General features: G+C 49.5%; 1 protein-coding gene across 1 annotated transcript; it reads right to left on the reverse strand.

Annotated features, from left to right (window-relative positions):
* Nucleotides 1–526: 526 nt before the first annotated feature.
* LOC103547252 (integrin alpha-X) lies at nt 527–20,807 on the reverse strand. Its single transcript, XM_008514347.2, has 30 exons — nt 20,044–20,807; nt 19,340–19,445; nt 18,752–18,855; nt 18,384–18,454; nt 18,118–18,232; nt 16,218–16,348; nt 15,965–16,110; nt 15,571–15,724; nt 15,108–15,258; nt 14,831–14,904; nt 14,536–14,665; nt 14,284–14,426; nt 13,950–14,090; nt 13,647–13,856; nt 10,354–10,484; nt 10,064–10,221; nt 9,767–9,921; nt 8,935–9,066; nt 8,773–8,846; nt 8,422–8,563; nt 6,084–6,200; nt 5,914–5,993; nt 5,740–5,823; nt 3,742–3,820; nt 3,525–3,632; nt 3,330–3,413; nt 3,010–3,123; nt 2,767–2,868; nt 2,379–2,489; nt 527–1,825 (listed from the first exon to the last, which is right to left on the reverse strand). Exons 1-30 carry the CDS (start codon nt 20,207–20,209, stop codon nt 1,727–1,729), a joined length of 3,612 nt encoding a protein of 1,203 aa, XP_008512569.2. The 5' UTR covers nt 20,210–20,807; the 3' UTR covers nt 527–1,726.

Below are 20,807 nucleotides of genomic sequence, written 5' to 3' on the forward strand. Positions count from 1 at the left end.
GAAGGCCTCTTATATACCCCTGTGCAGTTTGACTGTCTCCTGTTGCTTGCAGCCAAAAGCAAGCTTCTAATACAGACTTTAACCTCACTGCTGGTTTTATAAGCTTCTTGGAAATTATATGACTCGTACACACTTTTGCTATAAGAGCAACTTTGATTTACGCCACTATAGTTTTGCTGTTTCTCTGTATTCAATGACAAAATTAGTCGATTTGGGATAGGAAAGTGATATATTTCCATTGTTCTACAAGATCTCACTTGCTTTATCTTAGCGGTCGTTATGCTGCGTTCAGAAATGACACAAAAGCTTTGATAGCTTATGCCATTATTTGATAAAGTTTCATAGTGGATAACAGCCTAGGAACAAATAGATAGCTGACCCAGTAAAATCCAATTTTCGGATGGTATAATATTTTCTAGACATATTTTAATTTTCCGGCTCACAATCACTCATCCCAGCATTCATACATCCCTATATTACATGTGCACTGGAATCTCATTCAATTTTAATTTTGACGACATTATTCTAAGTTGGATCAATTATGTTTTATTTTTTAAATCATCACTTTCATGCTTCAATGAATAATTTTTGAGACATTGATGGATTTTTCTTATTTGGGGATATAATACAACACAAAAGCAACCCTGAAAAACACAAATATAAGCAATATATCTAAGCAATAACTCATAAAGGAAAATTGTGTGAAAGCAGCACATGTTGCCTGCATGCTAGACAAGAGCCCACTGCAGTCCTTCGTGTCCATGGACAGCTTTAAAAACACAATTCGGGTTATAGCAGTATTTCTGTGAAAGTCACCAGTTTCAAATGTGTGAGATGCGTGGGTTTTAAAGTGTTTCTTTCTTTTTTTCTCTAAAACTTAACAATTAGGAGACCAATGGAGATGACCAGTGGTTCGTTGATCACATTTTGAGAAACAACACCCTAAAGCTGGAGTCTCATAAAGTCTAATCTGCAGCCCTTCTTGCAGCTATTGCATAATAATTGGTTTTTCTGGAGACTCCAAAGCTTCAAAATCCAAAGGGATTTTGGACCCTATGATAGTGGATGGGGAAGATATTTTTGGGTCAAGGTGAAGGACCACTTTCCAGCATTCCCTCCAATCACATGGTCAACTGCCTCCTCCTTCTGTTTTTCTAACTAAAACGTCCATGTGGTGGGCATCATGGTGGTGGCAGCAGCAGTGGGATCTCTCCAGGACAAGGAATGGTCTGCTATGTGTTGGTCCTCAGCTTAGTGCCAGGCACCATTTTGAGCTTTATGCTGAGATGAGTAGCATAATAATAAGAATGAGCTTATTGGGGGCAGCAGATCCCTGATCTAGGACTTTGAAGTGCTCTTCAATCACTAACCATATGCGAACAATGTCCCCTTCACCACATCCCAGGATTTGCAAGAAATATCTGTGTATTGGTTCACTCCAGTGACCTTTCCAGCTGAGAGGATAGCGACATGGAGAAGTCCTCCACGGAACACAGCAGTGATCCTGTCCTAGGGTTTCCAACTGGAGACTTGACAAGACAAATGGCCCTTCCCAGGCAAGACTCTTTGTGCAAACATGCTGCATCCTCCCAAAGGGAGAAAGCAACCTGATCCCAGCCTCCCTTACATAGAAGATTTCTTCCCCCACAGGCGTGTCTTAGGTGAGAGTAAGAGGGCCAGGAACCCTCTCAGAGAGTAGGTCCAAAAGAGAACAAGAGGTAGTTTCTTATTGGGCAACTTGGGGGTCTGATGTCCCATTTTCTGGGACAGTGTGTCCATTTGCTTCCCGCATCATTTCCTTGTACTGACGTTTGAAGAAGCCAACCTGATGAGGGGGAAGGAAAAGAAAATCAGGAAGTCCAGTGGAAGAGAAGAAAAGAGAAGACTGCGGGAGGGGGAGGGGGTCACCATTTCTGGACCTTACTATGTTCAAGCACGGCACTAGGAACTTTACACATATTGTGTCATTTAGATTTTACCACAATTCTGTGAGCTGGGTATAATAACCTTCAGATTGAGAAACTAAGACCCAATGTGGACAAGGCACTTGTCTATAGTCACAGGAAGAATCAGTGGTGGTGTCAACATCAAATCCAGGGCTGTGTTTTATGTTATAATTCGCTGTCAAAGGAAATGTAGAGAGATGGGGAAGAGTGGGAAAGAAAGGGAGAGAGATTAGAAGAGGCCTGAGAATCAGATAGGAAGGCACAAACATGAGGGACAGTTGGGGACTGGTGATGTCATAGGTGGGAAGGAATCTCCCACAAGTAGTGACTTAGTAAGAATGTGCACCTGTCTCCAAGGTGAGCTCTTTTTTACACTGTAGAAAGAATGGAATCAAATGCTGTTGGTGTCAAGAGTGGGATTAAAACACTCACCTTGTACAGTATGGCTGTAATGAGAGCCAGCAGCAGCAGTCCTCCCACAGAGCTGCCCACAATAACGGGGATGGGGTTGTAGACCTCATACTTCTCTAGCACCATCTCCATCTGGAGTGGAGGTGATCCCATAAGAAATTATCAGGCCTCTTGCTGTCTCAGTTTCTTCCCAGGTACCCCAATCTTTAATTCCCACTCCTCCTTCCCTAGGCCCTGCTTCAAGAGGTGAGCTACAAAAGCATTTAAGAGCTTAGGGACAACTGTCTTGCCCAGGGACCTTCATCCTTCCTTCCTCCAGGCCTGCGAGCCTCCCACCCAGCATCACAGATTTAGCATCATTAAGGAGCCCTCTTACCAGCCTGACCACTGCCTACCACACAGCCACTACCTGGGCTCTCAAAAATGCCTCCTGTCCTGGAAGCTGCGAATACACAGATCTGTTGAACGTGATTTCGGCCACACTCACGACCAATACTTTCTTCTGCAATGTCTGCAAAAGAGAGGGAGGGAGCTGGGGAACTAGCTCCGGGAAGGCTCAGAGTTTGAGAAATGTCCTGGGTTGCGCATGAGCACAGAGATATCAGGCGCCACCTGAATCCAGGGAAGGCACTCTGCTGTTGGGCCTACACACCTGGCTGACCCAACCAAAGCTAAGGTTGCCCTTCAGGATGAAGTCAAGTTCCTCCCGGATGCCGAAGGAGGGGATGTCACAGCGGAACCTCAGGCAGTCAGCAATGGAGCAGTCCTAGGGACAGAGAAGTAGCATCAAGCCAGAGAAAGATGAGTCTGAAGGTAGAAGACAGCATTAAACTGTCTGATTTGGGGGGAGCAGCCACATCAGAATTCAGGAAGGCTGTTCAGCAGATGGCCATCTGAATGTAACACTGATTCCTGAACAAAATTCCTCTGATGTGTGGCTTAAAGTGGGGGACAGCCCAGAGCTCTCCTCACCAGCACAGGATTCTTCTGAAGGTGGGTCAGGAAATCAGACTCTGTGGGTGCTATTCTCTCTGAAGGACACTGAATGGCTGGATTCTAGGAAAAGACAGACAGCAAGCATCTCAGGGGGGCCATCAGGGATTCATGAGGGGCAGGGAATCCAGGTAGCAAGCATTAGTGGAGGAGGCATACACAGTCCTTGAGTACCTGGGGGTGGAAGACCTCCATCTCTGTCCATACAGCCACCCGGTTCAGCTCCACAGGCACCAAGAAGTTGATGCTGACAGGCAGGTCCCTTTGTCCCAGGTTGTTCACCTGCACAGAGGGCAGTGAGGACAAAGACCATGCCAAACCCCACATCCCTCCCTAATCTCTGGCTCCTGGCCTCTGCCCCAGCCCATGCTCCTGAGTCACCATCACTTGCCTGACATCTATGCTGGGCCCTGCTGCTTTCCTTCTCCTCTGAGGCTGAGAAGTTGAGGTACTTGGTGGATTGTTCAGGGCTGGGGAGAGAAGAGGCATGGGTAGTTTTGAAGTTCCATGGACGCCTCCTGAGGAAGCTCTGGCTGGGAGCATGAGGGGGTCAGTGGGGCCTTGGAGTGGCCTAGAATGAGGTTTTTGTATAACTTGGGGTGATGAGAGGGTGTAGGGAGCAGGGCTGGGCTTCAAGCTGGGTGCAAGGTGCCGGCAGAAGCTTCCAACAGAGAAAAGTGTCAAGGGGGCTTGTCAGGGGTGTGGTGAAAGGGATTGAGAGCTATGTCACTGACTCGCTGGGGGAGCAGGTGCCAGGGCCTCCCTCTCTATGCCTCAGTTTTCCTTTCAGGCCTTCATGGGCATGCAGGATGATGGATGGGCATGTGGGAAACAGCAAAAGTTTGGGGAGACTTGGGCTGATGCTGTTGACTAATGTCTACTGGACACTGCCCCAGTCTGGTCTTTCACAGGCCTTCCCTGGGGCTTTTCTCCCCTGTTTCCTTGGCTTTTCTGGGCCTAAGGCTTGGAGATGAGAGAGGGCCCAACAGCAGACTCCTCACTGGGTTTCAGTGTAACAACAACTCCTGAGGCTTGCCTAGGCCCATGCCTAGAGACTCAGCCTGGCCCCTCACGCGGGTGGCTGGTCTCACTTCTGCCCCTCCCTGCTCCACTCTTTGGGTACCTGTCCTTTGCCCACACAGTCCAAATTCCAGACCACCACTCCTACTCTAAAGTTTCATCCCTCTTCTGCAAGGGGCTCCCAAAAAATGCCCCAGCCTCATCATGGGGGACCCTTTGAGTGCCCCCACCCACAGGGTCACATCTGCAAAGTACAGCTATGTGTGGTATGTGGTATGCCCTGCCTGTGAGTCCCTACAAGGAAGTGTGCTAACCCCAGTGCACACTCCAGCAAGCAAGTTCAGAGCATGCACCCAGCTGGGCTGCTGAGAGCCCACAATGTGCAGGTGTGAATGAAAGTGTGCAACTCTAGGCAGGAAGAAGACATCCAATGAGTCACATGGGCCAAACTAGCAAGGAATGTACCCAGACTAAGCCACGTCAGCCTGTTGCAAATCACAAGTGCACACACCCCACAAGGGCAAGGGTTTACGTCTGGTTTTCATTACACATAATAGAGGCTCAATAAATCTTTGCTGTGTCTGGAACATAGCAAATGCTAGGAGGGTATTTGTTGAAGGAAGATATCTGCTCAAACACCTGACTTGACTCCTTAGTTTCAAACACCTCCTCTACCCCTCCTTGGGCAGCATTTTAAGGCCTTTTCCTGTCATCCAGCTTCTTCCTGACACCGAGCCTCTGCAGCAGACAGGTCATTTCTCCCTTTCTTTCCCAAAGAGGACTGGGAAAAGGAGGAGTCGTGGTTCCAAAAGCCCTGCAGGGTGTGAATCTACTCCTTGCAATGAAGAATTTTCCCACCCAAATGCCAAGGGCAAAGTCCAATGCCATGGCCCCTTCAACACTTAGCTGAGGCCTCCTCTGGCAGGAGACCCTGCTCGCTCTTGGAAACTCACATAGCCTGAGGGTACAGAATGACAGGGAGGCCCTTGAAGAGCTTCTGCCTTGGATCAGGATAACCTTACTCCCCAATAAGGCTATAAGAACCTTGAACACAGGGACATGCCTCATATCTCTAAGGCAATCCAGGACAATCTTGGGGCTTTTGAGAAAGCATTCTAAGAACTATAACCTCTATTAAATGTAGGATGTAATGATAAGAATATCACAATTATTATTATCATAGCTAGTCCACAGTAAACACTAGATGATTGATTAGTAAGTACAGCTAGCAGTATCATCTATTGATTGAAAGAAACAGTGATGAGAAAGCCTAAATATCCCAGATGTTTCGCTGCTTCAGGGAGTGAGGATTTCCCTGAGCCCCATCAGAGTGAAGGAGAAGAACCCTTTTGAGGCCGCAGTGTGGCACCTGTGGATCACGATGTAGACAGCGTACTTCACTGGGAGCTCCAGCTGGAAGGTGGTCTTGCTGGTCCTGGGGGTGTTATTCTCACTGGAGAAAGAGAAGGATCCCAGTAGACAAGTGTTCCAGAGGAGGAGGCTGGGCGTGAGGGGGCACTGCCCCAGGCCTGGCCTAGCTCACCTGCTCACATTGGCCGTCAAAAGAAGCCGGTCTCCTAGCACAGCCTTGGGGGAGACGTCAAACGTGGCCGTGAATGTGATCTGAGGAAAAGGCAGGAACAGGGAGAGGTCACCAAGGAGTGAGACAGGGGAAGAGCAGGGAAGTAGGGGTTGGGCAGAAGCAAGGCTGACCTGGGCGCCCTCACGCAAGATGAGGTGGTTGATGCTACAGCGGGTCCTCCAAGTGCCCTGCCCATCGGCCAGGGCACTGTCACAGGTCAGGCGCAGCGAGCGTGGCTGCAGCTGGTTCTAGGCAAGGGCAGGTGGGAAAAAGTGAGCATTTGTTAGTGTTTCAAAGAGACTCCGTGAAGTAGTGACAGTTTGCTGGAATCTACCTTAAGGTTATGTTTTACAAAATACTTGGACAAAATCTTGGTAAAACCTCCTCCTAATGTAGAAATCCCAGATTTATTAGTTTTCCCCTTTTTTATGTATTTTTTTTAAAGGTTTTGTTTTATTGCGGGGGGGGAGAAGAGGTAGGTTGGCCCTGAGCTAACATCTGCGCCAATCTTCCTCTGTTTTGTGTGGTGTGCTACAAGGCGTGGTTTGATGAGCAGAGCTAAGTCTGTGCAGGATCTGAACCTGCGAACCCTGGGCCAGTGAAGCAGAGTGGCGAACTTAACCACTAAGCCACCGGGCCGGCCCCTTTAAAGAGCTTTTTAATGGAAAATTTCAAACATACTGAAAAGTAGGGAGACTAGATAAATCAACCCCCACATACTCATCACTCAGCTTAAATTATCAACATTTGTCTACTCTTGTTTTATTCAGCTGCTCTCCACTTTTTTTTCAGAATATTTTAAAACACATTCTGAACATCATATTGTTTCATCCAGAAGTACTTTGACGTATACCAACAACAGATAAGGGTATTTTTTTACCATAACCACAAGACTCAACAAATCATACCCAACAAAACTAACAATAACTCCTAAATATCAGCTAATATCCAGGTCATGTTCAGTCTTCCTAGATTGTCTCCAAAATGTTATTTTACAGCTCATATTTAAATTGCTATCCAGCAAACGTCCACATGTTGCATTTGGCTGATATGTCCAGAAGTACTTTCAGCGATAGGGCACTCACCCCTCATGCATCTGGAGCTTGCCATTCCCAGTGCATTCCTTCATACATTAAGCAAAATATGTTTTTGATGGGAATACTAGCCTAAGACATAGGAGACCAACCAACCAAACGTGATGTGCGGACCTAGGTTAGATGCTGGTTCAAATAAACCAGGTGTAAAAACATATTTTTGAGACAATTAGGGAAATTTGATTATGGTCTAAATACCAAGGAATCATTTATTTCATTGGGTGTGATACTGGAATTGGGGTCATGTAAGATATCCCCACTCTCCAGAACTATAGAGTGAAATAGGGAGGAGTGCAATGACATGATGTCTTGGATTTGTTTTAAAATACTTCAGAAAAGGCAAAAGAAAGATGAAATAAATGTGGCAAAATGTTGCTAACTGTTGAATCTGGCTGATAAGTTTTGGGGAGGTTTGTTGAACTACTCTCTACTTTCACAAATGTTTAATATTTTTCATAATAAAATTTTGGTTAAAAATCTGTTTCCCTTTGACACCCTGTGGTCCTAGTTCTGTCTTCTAAACCAGGGATTGCCAAAAAACAGCCCACCACCTTTTTTTTTCTTTTTTTGGTGAGGAAGATTAGCTCTGAGCTAACATCTGTTTCCAATCTTCCTCTTTTTCTGAGAAAGATTGTCACTGAGCTAACATCAGTGCCCATCTTCCTCTATTCTGTATGTGGTACACTGCCACAGCATGGCTTGATGAGCGGTACGTAGGTCTGCACCCAGGATCCAAACCTGCAAACCCCAGGCCACCAAAGCAGAGCACGTGAACTTAACCACTACACCCGGCCAGCCCCAGCCTACCACCAATTTTGTAAATAAGGTTTTATTGGGACACAGCCATGCTCACTCATATACATGCTGTCAATGGCTATTTTCACGCTATAACAGCAGAGTAGATGTGACAGACACTGTATGGCCCACAAAGCTGGATATTTAATATCTAGACCTTTACAGAAAAAGTATGTCAAGCCCTGATCTAGAGTAACGAATAAATTCAACTCCATCTACAGAACAGTGTTTTAAAATATTTGAGGACCAAGTTATGTCTTCCTTTAAAAGAGAAATATTGATACCATGCGGAATACAAAGACATATAAAGCACGGTCCCCTCTCTCTCCACAGTAACAGCCTCTTGGGATTTCATTCTTGCTAGTCAGTATCTTTAAAATGCAATGGCCAGAGTTGAACACAGCATGAGCCGAGGTAAGTCCCAGATAACACAACCAGATCCAACCACGATGAGCCCAGATCTCTTGGCTTATGAGAGGCTGCTAAGCAATGGCAGCCCCAGCCTGAGCCTTGAACCCTGCACAGGAGTCTCTGCTGATTCCCACCGGTCAGCCTCTTCCTTTCCTGGAGGGAATAATACCTGGCCCTCTGCCACACGTCGATAAGACAGCCCTGGAGGGTAGAAAAAGGTAACTGTGGTTCCATAGGAGTCCTCGCCGTCATTTCGCACTGTCACTTCCATGTTCAGCTCCAGGTTATTCCCCACCACCAGCGTCTTCAAGCTAGATGTGGGGAAGAGGGCAGGATTCTGTGACTGGGTCTAGAAATGGTCTGTGGATGAAACCAGAGTGGGGAGGTAGGGGAGAGACAAGGGACAAGATGTCTGGTTTCTGAGCACAGGATAGAAATGTTAGTGAGAACCGGGGCAGGAGCTTCAGGTTTCAGAGAGGGGCAGGGGGACCAGGGCGGATCTAAGGGGGTGGAAGCTCACCCTGAGAAGTGAAAGGAGATGCCAAGGTCGTCCTGGCAGACATGGTCAGCTCCACAGTTCTTCTCAAAGGGGAGCTGAGAGGGAAGGCAAAGCGGGGTTTTCCCTAAGATCTGGAGTGCACACCCTCCACCCTCGCTGGAAGATCCCCACACCAGGACTCACAGAGGCTGTGAAGTATCTCTGAGCATCCACAGCCAGCACAGGCCGGATGCTTCCAAAGGAAGGGATGGGCTTGCCCTCCAGGGAGAAGTTGAGACGCAAGGTGATGGGGGTCACTGTGTCCTCCACACAGGCCTAGAGGACGGACATTGGAGACGGCAGGTAACTAAGGAAAGCACCCTCACATTCGCTAGCTCTGTCCCATCTCCTCATCTGGAAAATGGGGTAAGAATGATACTTACTTGCACTCAATAAACACTCACTACTACGATTCCACCACGCAGAACCTCTGCTGTGGTTGTCCTCTGCCTTGAACTCCCTTCCCCAAGCCTCCCACAGGCTCATTCACTCTATTCAGCAAGCTCTCAAACTTCGCCTGCTCCAAGAGGCCTCCCAACACCCTCTTTGTTCTCTCCCTGGCTTTATCTTTCTCCATAGCACTCATCACTACCCAACATCTATTATCCAGGAACCTGATTGTCTTCCGTCTTCCCCCAGAGCTCCTTGTGGGCATGGACTGTTTTGCCCACTGCTGCTTCCCTGGCACCTAGGACAAGGCCTGTCTCAGAGAAGCAGCTTGATGAAAGAATCCCGGCCCACCACCCAATACTTCTCTGACACAACTCTCTTTCCTGAAATCCAGCTGTGTGGCTCCTGGCAACCCATCCGTTCAGTCGGTCGCTCACTCACTCCTTCTGCTAACAAGTGTTAAGCACCTCCTGTGTGCCAGGTGCCGTGCTGGGGATGAGCCACAGCAAGGACCAGAACACACTCTGCTCTTTCTCTGCCCAGCCTCAGAATCGCCTCCATCCCCAGGATTCCAAGGCTCCCTCACCAGGAGGAGCAACTTCACGGTCTCACAGTGCTGGTTCAGCCCAAGGACTCGGACACGAGTCAGATTCCAGGTCTTTGTCTCCTCAAAGATGGCACGGGGATTCATGCGGCCAGGATCAAGGGTCAGGTCAAAGGTCACAGAGCTTTGGAGGTCACCTGTAGGGGATAGTAAGGCATGGGGAGGGGTAAGAGAGCCAGGAACTCCTCAAGTGGGCAAGTGGCAAAGCAGGAGATAGGAGTCCTAGGCTAGGGGACTCCAGAGGTCAGGGTGTCCTGGACTGCAGAGGTGAGGACTCACCCAGCCGGTTCTTGGGACTTTCATAAATACGAAGGCAGACATCGGCGTCACCCAGGGTACGGACAGAGGGCTCCTGCTCCTGACACTCAAACACAGACCTGGCAATCTCTGCAGGTGTGATGCGGATGCTCACCCACACCCTAAGCACGGGTCTAGTCCTGTGGGTAGAACGGTGAGCTGAGGACAGACTCTTGGTACTGGGAGGACAACATGGGATGGGGAGTGGGGAAGCTGGTGTCCTAGGCAGACTTAGGACCACCTGGGGAGTGTCTGAGGAAGTCTGTTCTCACCTGAGCAGCAGCGCGTGCCCCTGGGCCCCCACAGCCAGGTCCACCAGTCCATCCATGGTGAGATCCTGACCCCCACTCAGCGACTGCCCAAAATACTGGAGCCTGGGGGAGAGCTGGGAGGCTGCAATCCTCTGGTCAGAGGGGGAAAGGCAAGCCAGGTTAGGAGGTGAGGGTAACAAGTTGGAAATCAACAACAAGAGGAACAGGGAGGTAGGAATGTGGGAGACAGAAAGAAGAGGTAAGTAGTCAAAAGATGTTGCCAAGAAGTGCCTAAAAAGAGGACGTGGGGAAATGATGACTAGAGAAAAGGAAAGACTCCTAAGACATAAATGAAGAAGTGGAGATTGAAAGACTGGCCTGGTGACCTGAGTCTCGTTCATTATTCATCCAGTTAGTCTCAGGTTCCAATTGTGGCTCCTCTACTTATGACCCATAAGGCCTTGGGCCAGGATTCAATCTTTCTGTACCTTAGTTTCCTCCTCTTTCACATGGGGATAATAATACTTCAGAGTTCAGCTCTGAGTAGTAAATGAATTAATTCATACAGTTCTTAGAACAGCACCTAGAATATAGTCACTAGTCAATTACTTACAATGATGAGTATTAGGGCTGGAAGGGAACTTGGAGCTCATCCAGCCCCACCTCCCACTTCACAGAGAGTACCAAGGCCACACAGCCTTTAAGAGGCTGACTCCAGACCTGAAATCAGATCCTCTGACCTCAGGCTGAAGGCCCCTTTTTGCTTCCCATGGCCACCCTGTCTCTTCAGAAGACAAGGAGGGACCAACTTGGAGTAGCAGCACCCATACACAGATTCTATACTCCAGGACATTGCCTCTCCTGGGGGTTCCTTCTCTTCTATTTCCATTGTTCCTATAATGACAAATTCCTTGGAGAATGTGCCCTTTAAATCTCTGGGTCCTACTGGGACTGGCAGACATTAAGAGCAGTAATAATAAAATGAAAGAGAAATTTACCAATTACTAAGAGAGTCTAGAAAGGAAGAGGGGAGTAGGAACAATACAAACACATTCAAGTGGCCTCACGCTCAGGAAAATTGATCTCATAGCCATATTCTCACATTCATGGGTGGCCCTGTGGGGAACAAGGCAAGCCCTTCCCAGTCAAGCATGTATTGGGAGTGTCATTGGGGAAAGAAGAAAAGTCATGGCAGGCCAGCGAATTTGGAAAGGCCTCTTCTTGGATTCGGGCCTTGCAGGCGTAACCCAAGTGATATTTGCAATTGCAGGTCTACAGAAATATGCCTCTAAGCTGCTGCAGCCAGGGGAAGATAAGCATGTTGGTGTGGACTGAATGTAGTTTCAAGACGACAGGTGGACTCTTGTTATTCTCAGAAAAGCCTTTCACCCTCTTAAAGTTCCAAGCTCTTTAGAACCCCTGCAGTTGTTAAACTGTGTTAATAATAATGGATTATAGTAATATAACACATTTGATGTGCTAGGCACATATGTGTGTGCTATATATGTACTCTATATGTACTTACTCGCTTCATTCTCACAGCAGCAGCCCGATAAGGTTGACTCTATGATTATCACCATTTTACAGATGAGGAAACTGAGCACAGAGAGGTGAGTAATGACCACCATCACACAGCTGCCGTGACGGAACTGTAGGGATTGTCTTTGACATTTTTTCTAACATCTTTTTGAGATATAAGTCACATACTATACAATTTACCCTTTTAAACTATACAACTCAATAGTTTTTAAGATGTTCACAGAGTTATGCAACCATCACCAAATCAATTTTAGAACGTTTTCATCACCCCAAAAAGAAACTCCATACCCCTCAGCAGTCACTCCCATGTCCTTCAATTCCCCCACCCCAGCCCCTGGCAACTACTAATCTACTTTCTGTCTCTATGGATTTACCTATTCTGGACATTTCTTACAAATGGAATCATACAATATGTGGTCTCTTGTAACTGGCTTCTTCCACTTAGCATATTTATCTATTTATCAGTTGATAGACATTTGAGTTGTTGCCACCTTTTGGTTACTAAGAATAATGCTGCTATGAATACTCATGTATAACTTTTTTTTTTTTTTTAAAGATTGGCACCTGGGCTAACAACTGTTGCCAATGTTTTTTTTTTTTCTGCTTTATCTCCCCAACCCCCCCCCCCCCCGCCCCCGTACACAGTTGTATATCTTAGTTGTAGGTTCCTCCAGTTGGATGTGGGACGCCGCCTCAACGTGGCCTGACCAGCGGTGCCATGACCATGCCCAGGATCCAAACCCTGGGCCACTGCAGCGGAGCGCGGGAACTTAACCACTCGGCCACGGAGCCGGCCCCTGTATAACTTTTTATGTAGAATATGTTTTCAACTCTCTTGGGTGGAATTGCTGGCTTATCAGTAACTGTTTAACTTTTTGAGGAAATGCCAGACTGTTTTCTAAAGTAGCTGCACCATTTTACTTTCCCACCAGCAGTGTGTGAGGCTACCAAATTCTTGGTGTCCTCACCCACACTTGTTATTGTCTGTCTTTATGATTCCAGCCCTCCTAGTGAGTGTGAAGTGGTATCTCATTGTGGTTTTAATTTGCAAATGACTGACAACTAATGATGTGGAACGTCTTTTCACGTACATATTGGTCCTTTGTATATTATCTTTGGAGAAATGTCTATTCAGATTCTTTGCCTGTTTTTAATTGGGGCTTCTTTGACTTTTGCCAAGGGAAGAAGCCCTCCCCTCTCAGGGAACCCCTGACCCATTGGTTGGAGGCTCCTGTCTATTTGGGCATTTGGCAGGATAGCTGACGGCAAGAGGGAAGAAAGTCACATAGCATCCAAGGGGATGAACGGGGGAGTGGACAGGCACACTGAGCAGCCAGACCTCAACTGATTGGCAGCTGGGAACCACCAAGAGATCAAGTACTGGCTTAGATGTCAGGTGATTGGAACCTACCTCATTACCATTCCTGATCCACTATAACCGTGGACAAGTCAAGTTGCTTATCTTCTCCATGCCCTAGATTTCATCTGTAAAATGGGTTTGCTAATGCCTGGCCTACGTACCTTGTAAAACTGCTGGAGGATTAAAAGCTCTGGGTGGAAAACCCACTCAAGTATCAAGTCCCCATACAAAACAGGGAACATAACATGTTTTCATTTCTCTAATTCCATAGATTTTGCTCGCTGCCTACAATGTGTCCAGAACTGGCAAAGGAGGTAAAATAAGGTAAAGGAGAATTTTCTAGGTGGCAGTGTGGAAGACGGGGAGAAGCAAAAAGGAGATCGTTGCAGTGACAGAATCTGTGACCGGGCCTCACCTGGCTGTGGGAGGGGCTGATTCCCAGTCCTGAGGTTCCATGAAATAGGTAGACAGCACCCTGGTTCTCCTGCTCTCCGGGGGCCCCGATGGCCACGTCCATCAGCTTGTCCCCATTCACATCCCCGAGTACTGTCAGGGCTGCCCCAAAGCGGCCCCAGGGGTGGCCCTGCTCCCCACGGAGAACAGCCTCACACTGCCACTTGGCCCTCTGCAGCACAAAAATAGTGTGAGGCCCCAACCCAGGCAACCCCTCCACCCCACACCCAGGCCCCACCCAGCCCAGGTCTCATCAGCCACTCACCCCCCGGGGCAAGGGGCACACAGACACCTGGCCCCCCTGCGTCTGCATATAGTAGTGGGGAGCCCCGATGAGGACCAGGTCAGAGCTGCCATCTCTGTCCACATCCACAGAGCACAGGGAAGCCCCAAAGTAGGAGCCGATCTGCAGGGCAGAGCCTGAAGTCATCCTGCGCGCCCCTGCCAGAGGAACCCCTTCTGGGCCAGGTCCCGCCTCTGCCCATCCACCAGCACCTCCCACCATAGGCCCCAAACCCTCCATCTCCTCCCTGTCTGCCCTCTCCACTCCTGGATACCCTGCCACCCTCGCATTCTACTCGTGCTTTCTCCACACCAACCTGAGTGCCTATGACGTTAGCCTTTGGCCTCCACTGCCTGGACTGCTGGGTGAAGATGAAAACCTTCCCGGTGTGCTGATGGCGGGGGGCCCCCAGGACCAGGCTCTGCACCCCCTGCCAAGTGGCCAGCTCGGTGGAGTAACCTGAGGGGGCCAGGCCTCAGCACAAAGGCTTCTCCTCCCGCCCCCAGGCTCCTGCCCCTCCCAGGCAGCTCATCTCCCGCCTGTCCCCCCAGCCGCAGCCTCTCCTCACCCAGGTAAGAGTCTCTCATGTCCACTTCCTCCTGAGACACGTTGATGAAGGTGCGGCTCATCTTTGGTGGGTATAGGAAGGCACCTCCAGACCAGTCAAAGCTTCCCACAGCCCCCAAAACTGGCCCGTCCTAAGAGGAAAGGATTCCAGGGCTGAGCAGGCCGGAGTGAGAAGACAGCCTAGTCCAAAGCAATGTCTGCTGTGGACTCCACTCACTCATGACACCCGCCCTTGCCTTCCCTCCTCCCATCTCTCCCTCATTGTACATCAGTCGCCTGAAAGGGGCCCCACTCACAGGCGTGAACACAGTGCTGAAGCCCTCCTGGGACATCTCCAATTCAAAGGAACTACTGCTTACAGTCTGCGTACCTGGGGGAAGGCATGACATTTAGATTCCAGGGGGGAAGACAGGCTTTGCCAGGTCCAACAAGCGCATCTCAGCTTTGGGAGGACCTAATGTTGGAAACTAATACTGAAAGAGAAGAGTTAGTGCCTGTGACGTGGGGGTCCCAAGAAGGACAAGCATTTATGAGTCAAGTTTTCTGAAGTGAGTAGTTTCATCTCTGACTTACCCTCAATGGCAAAGATCTTCTCTTTCAATTGGTTTTGAATGTCTCTCAAAGCATCAAAGTCATCCACTTTAAATATATGTTCATGGGAGGGCTTCGATGCAATGTCATTTAATTCTTGCCAGGCTTGTGTGCTTTGAAAAGCCGATCCCACCTGTCCCCAACGAAGACCAACTCAGTGAAAATAATCATAAATCTAATATGCCTACCATGTGCTGGGTGCTGATATCCTCCAATAACCCTGCAAGGTCAATATTATTATACCCAATGTACAGGTGAGAAAAATGAGGCTCAGACAGCATCAAGGAGTTTAGGGAAAAGGATCAGGGGTCCCCCAGGCTAGAACACAGTTTTCCTCCTAAACATAATAGAAACTGAGAGAGCTGGGGTTTCTTTCCTTGAAGGGGAAGTTCCCTTAAAAGGAAGCAAGGGGAAGAAGTAGTCAGAGGGCGTCCCCACATCCTACCCCAACTGCGTAACGGATGATGCCTGCTGCCTCAGCCATGGGGATGACATCGTCATAACCCAGGTAGTCGCCTTGTTTCTGCCCATCGGTGATGACGATGAGGATCTTGGAGGCATCCTTTCGGGCCCCTCTTGTAGCACTGAACAGTTCTTTTCTGTCAGGGAAGAAGAGGGGTCAGAGGCCTGTGATCAGAACTTCGGCTAGCCCCTGTGCCTTTGTGAGAATGAGATGCCCCTTCCTCTGGGAGGGCACAGTCCCACCTGGAGGGCCCCAGCTTGGCAAGGAGACCCCGGTTGAATTTCAGTCCCCACCTGTCCCTTTCTCATGGAGATAGATTAGGCCCAAAGGAAGATGAGATGCGTTGGGGAAGAACCTGGGAGAAGTTAGGACTCACATGACCACCTGGATGGCTGAGGCTGTGTGAGTCAACCCTCTCAGCTGGGATACAGAATTCAACAGGCCTAGTGGGTCTGAGCTGTCCATGAAGTCTTTGAAAGTGAAGTGCACGAGGAATTTGTTGGAGAACTGCATCAGGGAGAACTGGGAGGACAACATGGGGCTGGGGGCCAAGGCCACTCCACCAGAACCCCTGGTGTTCCTCCCACAGGCAGGCCCTGCACACTCGGCTTCCCTTCCGCAGGGCACACCTGGGTGCTGGGTCTCTGGAACTGGCTCATCACAGCCTTCACGAAGCTCAGCATCTTGGCAAAATCCTTGAAGTAGATGCTGCCTGAGCCGTCTATCAGGAACACAATGTCGTGCTCTTGCCTCGGGCACTCTGCGGAAGGAGGTGGCACCGTCACGAGGGACAGAGTCAGAGCCCGGGACCTCAGCCTCCTGGACACAAAACTCACCCAGCCCCTCCCCCCCAGTGGCTTCCTTAACCCCTACCTAGAACAGGGCCCTTCCATCTCCTAAAATCTCTAAAGAGGCTACATCTGTGATTCAGCTGCTCAAAGCTGCACAGCCAGCCCAGTTGATAAAAAAATGAAAGTTCCTCCAATCCAGATGGTAAGAATCCGAGGGCCCCTTGTTCTACCTCAGCTGTCCATGCCCCTCCTCCCTGGGCCCTACTCCACCTCTTCCCCAACATCCCCATGATCCAGCACTAAAAGGACCCTGCTCTAGCCCTTGGCCAGGATATGTCTTCACTGGTCAGTAGGAAATTGTACTTTTGTTAATTGTTTTTTCTGCTGAGGAAGATTCACCCTAAGCTAACATTCATTACCAATCTTCCTCTTTTTGCTTGAGGAAGATTTGCCCTGAGCTAACATCTGTGCCAGTCTTCCTCTATTTTGTATATAGGTCATTGCCACAGCATGGCTGCCAACGAGTGGTATAGGTCTGTTTCCGGGATCCGAACCTGGGCCACCAAAGTAGAGCGTGCCAAACTTAACCACTAAGCCACAAGACTGGTCCATTGTTAAATATTTTTAATGTCATCCATGGTGACAGCCACACAGTGGCCCTAATCTGTTTTCAGCTTAAATACGAGCCCCCACTCCCCTCCTGGATAAATCTAGAATCCGTCCTCAGAGGAGGAAGCTCTCTTAGCTCCCAGAGAGGAGATTCCATTCCATTCCTAGTTCCCAGCTCTTGGCTTCCCCTTTCTGCCCCAAAGCCGGCCCACCAGAGAGATTGCTGTCCTGGGTGTTCTGATGGAAGCCTAGGTGCCTGTGGGTGAAGTCTAGAGCCTAGGAGGTGCTGGAAAGGGCATGCCATTCAGTGGCTAGATGTCAGTCTCTTCAAGGGCCTGAGTGTGAATATGAAACCATTAGGGGCCCCAGTCTGCTGTGGGCTGGATCTGAAAAGTTCACAGTTACACCACCTCCTTATCTCCCATCCCCATCAACCCAAGGGAAGCCAGATCCTATGTCTCAACACACACACACACACACAAACATTCACACTCACACATACATACATGCACACACAGACACGCACCCATGTGTGCATGCATACACATATGCACGCATACACGCATACATGTGCACCCACCCGTGCATATGTACACATATGCACGTATACGTGTGCTTGCATATATACATGCATCTACACACATACGCATGCACACATACACACTGTTCAGTGTCTGCACCGTCATTACCCTTTCCAAGTCGGCTGCACAAACCAATTCATTATACCCCAGTGTGCACTGGGTGGAAATAAATTCCCTTCTCTACAAATAATAGCAGCTGGCATTAATCAAGATCTCACCACATTCCAGGCGCTGTGCTAAACCCTGGTCATGGATCATCTCATGTTACTCTCAGTGTTGAGTGTGTTATTATCCCCATCTGACAGACAAACTGAGGCTCAGAGAGGATAGGTCATAGAAAAGGCACTGCAGTGGGATGGTGATGGGGCAGAGCGTGAAAGCAGGCAGTGACTCCCCAGCCCATGTTTAGAGCCACTACACCATCCAGTAAATCCTTTTTTCCACATCTCTCTTTTTTATCCACTCTGGCAAGAGCTCTCTGGCCCCCCTGCCTCCCCAGTCAGATGTGTGTAGGCTCCTCAAAGGACCAGGTGACCCTGAACACTCACCCTGCAGGGCAGCGGGGAGCCTCTGGGCCTGCCAGGATCCGGAGGCCAGCAGGAAGCAGAACCCGGTCAAGTACACATTCTCTCTGCAGGTGTGGTGCACGGTAGGGCCACAGGCCTGGGGACAGAGGGGGTTGGTGGGAGGGGCCGCCCTGCTTCTGTCCCACCCTCCAATCCCAGCACCTCTAACCTCCACAAGACCCCAGCCCCAGCAGCCCCAGGTCCCCACTCCTCCCCTCAGGATGCTCTCGTGACCCAGGGCAACTCACCAGCAGCTGAGAGGGGTTGGTGGCAGCCGCCAGGGACAGGCCCAAGGACATGTTCACAGCCTCTGGGGGGACTAAGGGGACAGATATTTGCATGTTCACCCTCAGGACAGAGGAGGCTGTGTAAGATCTGGACAGAGGGCACTTCAACCCTGGGAGACAAGGAGGTCTGACAGGTCAAGGGGGCTTTCAGGTCTTGATGGAGTGTAGGGGTACGATGGGCAAGGAGCCCTTGAGGGGGTCAGGAAGCCTGCCTGAGGATAAGGATCTGCAGACAGAGCCGAAGCTGGGAAGTGGGTCTCGTGTGCTCCCCACAGGCCCCCAGAGCATGGGAGCCCAGACCTGGGACCCAGGGAGGGGCAGTGACTCACCCTGCAGGGGGATGGGCTCACATGAGGCTGTGCTGTAGTCACACTGGTAAAGGCCGCCTGTTTGGTTTGTAGCCTTTATCTCCTGGGGGGCTCCAACCACCACCCTGGGGGGAAAGAACACTGCGGTTAAGAGCGCGGACACTGGAATCAGACTTCACCTCTCTGAGCCTCAGTTTTCTCATCTGAAAAGTGGGGGTTAACAATTTAAGCTGCAGATGGGAGGGATTTTTGTCTGTTCTATTCTCTGCTGTGTGTCCGGCTCCTGAGACATACAATAGGTGCTCAGCAAATATTTGTTGAATGATTGATTCCTACTTTATAAGGTTGTTGTGAGGATAAATCAGGGCCCACATAAAGGGTGTTTGGCACACCGCCTAGCACTTACTAAGTGCTCAATAAATGTTAGCTATGACTATGGAGATGACAAGACAGCACCTGCTTTCAATCCAGCTCTTCGTGACCTTGGGGGAATTGCCGCACCAGACAGAGAGGAAAGTTTGTGAATATAGGGAGGGGCATGAGGAGGAGCAGGACCCTGTGCAGGGAGAGAAGTCGAGAGCCAAAGGCCAGTCACCACCCCGTCCTCACCAGGAGTTGGCGTACTGGACCACGCTGTGTCCAAACCCAGCACTGTCCATGCGGAAGGTTGTTGGCTGGTCCATGTCCAAGTTGAAGCAGAGAGAGGAAGCCAAGGCTTGGGAGGAGGTGAGAAAAGAAGCTTTGGAGAAGGGTCTTCCTCCTGTTCTATCTCCCTGGTCCCCAGCCCCCTGCTCTCCTCTCCAAGCCCAATGTCCTAGCATTTCCTGGTCTTCTGGACTCCCAGGCTCAGACCTCCCTTGTCCTTGCTTCTCTCCTTCAGATGCTTCAGAGACAGCTCTTCACCCACTGGCCTGCTGGCAAGTTTCAGTCCTCCATTTCCACAGAGCAATACCCAACTCTAAAGACGGTCCTTCCCTACCCACACCCCTCCTACCCCTGGGCCTCCTAGGAGAGAGAGTCCAGGAAAACTTGGAGCCTAAGGGACCATGTGGACAGAGGACAGTGTTGACTTGTTCTGCCTACTTGAGAAATCTCTGGATTGTCCAGGAAACTGGCCTCTCTTCCAGCGTCTCCTGAACTTCTCTAAAATTGGTTCATCAGTATTCTCTCCCTCCACAAACTACAGATCCCAAACCCTATGCAACTCCAGATCCCTCCTCTAACGTCTTAGGCTAAAACATGTGCATCCTCAGCTCTCTCCACTACCTGGACCTCAATTCCCTTTTCCCCCTTTATCAGAGCCCCCAGCTTACCCATCAACAGGAGGAGAGATGTCCTGGTCCTGGTCATAACTGGAAGGTCAGACACGTACTTTCGAGCTCCTGAGCCACTGGAGGAACAGCTTGACCAGGGTGCCAATGGACTAAGTGAGCAGAGAGGGGTCAGGAAGCCAGAAGCAGGGAAGGAAGTTGTCAGCATGACTCAGAAGTGAGGGGTGGAGAATACAACTAACTAAAGTAAGCATGGAAGGGGGCTGAGGCAGCCCACGCCCTTTAGGTCTGAGAGTCTTTCTAATCAGAGATGACTCGGCTTGTTTCTCTTGCCTCACCAGTCTAGGCTTGTGTGGATGCAAATCCCCTGCCCAGTCCCACCTCTCCCAGATTCTCTTGACCTTGAAACTTCAGTTAGCCGGGGAGAAGAAAGGGCCAGATGCCAAGGTGAGGTCAGGGCCCTAACGAAGACCCTGGTGCGAACTCTCCACTTCTGACCTGGAAACATCTGGGCCCAGGAGTCAAGCATCTGGGTCCTAGGAGGAGTACAGAATGGATATTCACTCATTTATTCAACAAGGCTAACTTGAGCCTGATTATGCATATCATTTGTTTGCAGAGGGAGAAAACACAAACCACAAGGCCTCAGCCCTGGGGTCAGTGGAGAAGGCAAATGTGTAAACAGCAAGACTTGCTATGAGGGGAAGCCTATTGACTGCAAGATGTCGTATCAGGCTACGAAGGTGTATATTTCCAGGAAGGCTTCTTGGAGGAGGTGGCACTTGAGCTGAATCTTGAAGACAACT

Source organism: Equus przewalskii, chromosome 12, assembly GCF_037783145.1.
Source record: "Equus przewalskii isolate Varuska chromosome 12, EquPr2, whole genome shotgun sequence".
Lineage (NCBI taxonomy): Eukaryota > Metazoa > Chordata > Mammalia > Perissodactyla > Equidae > Equus > Equus przewalskii.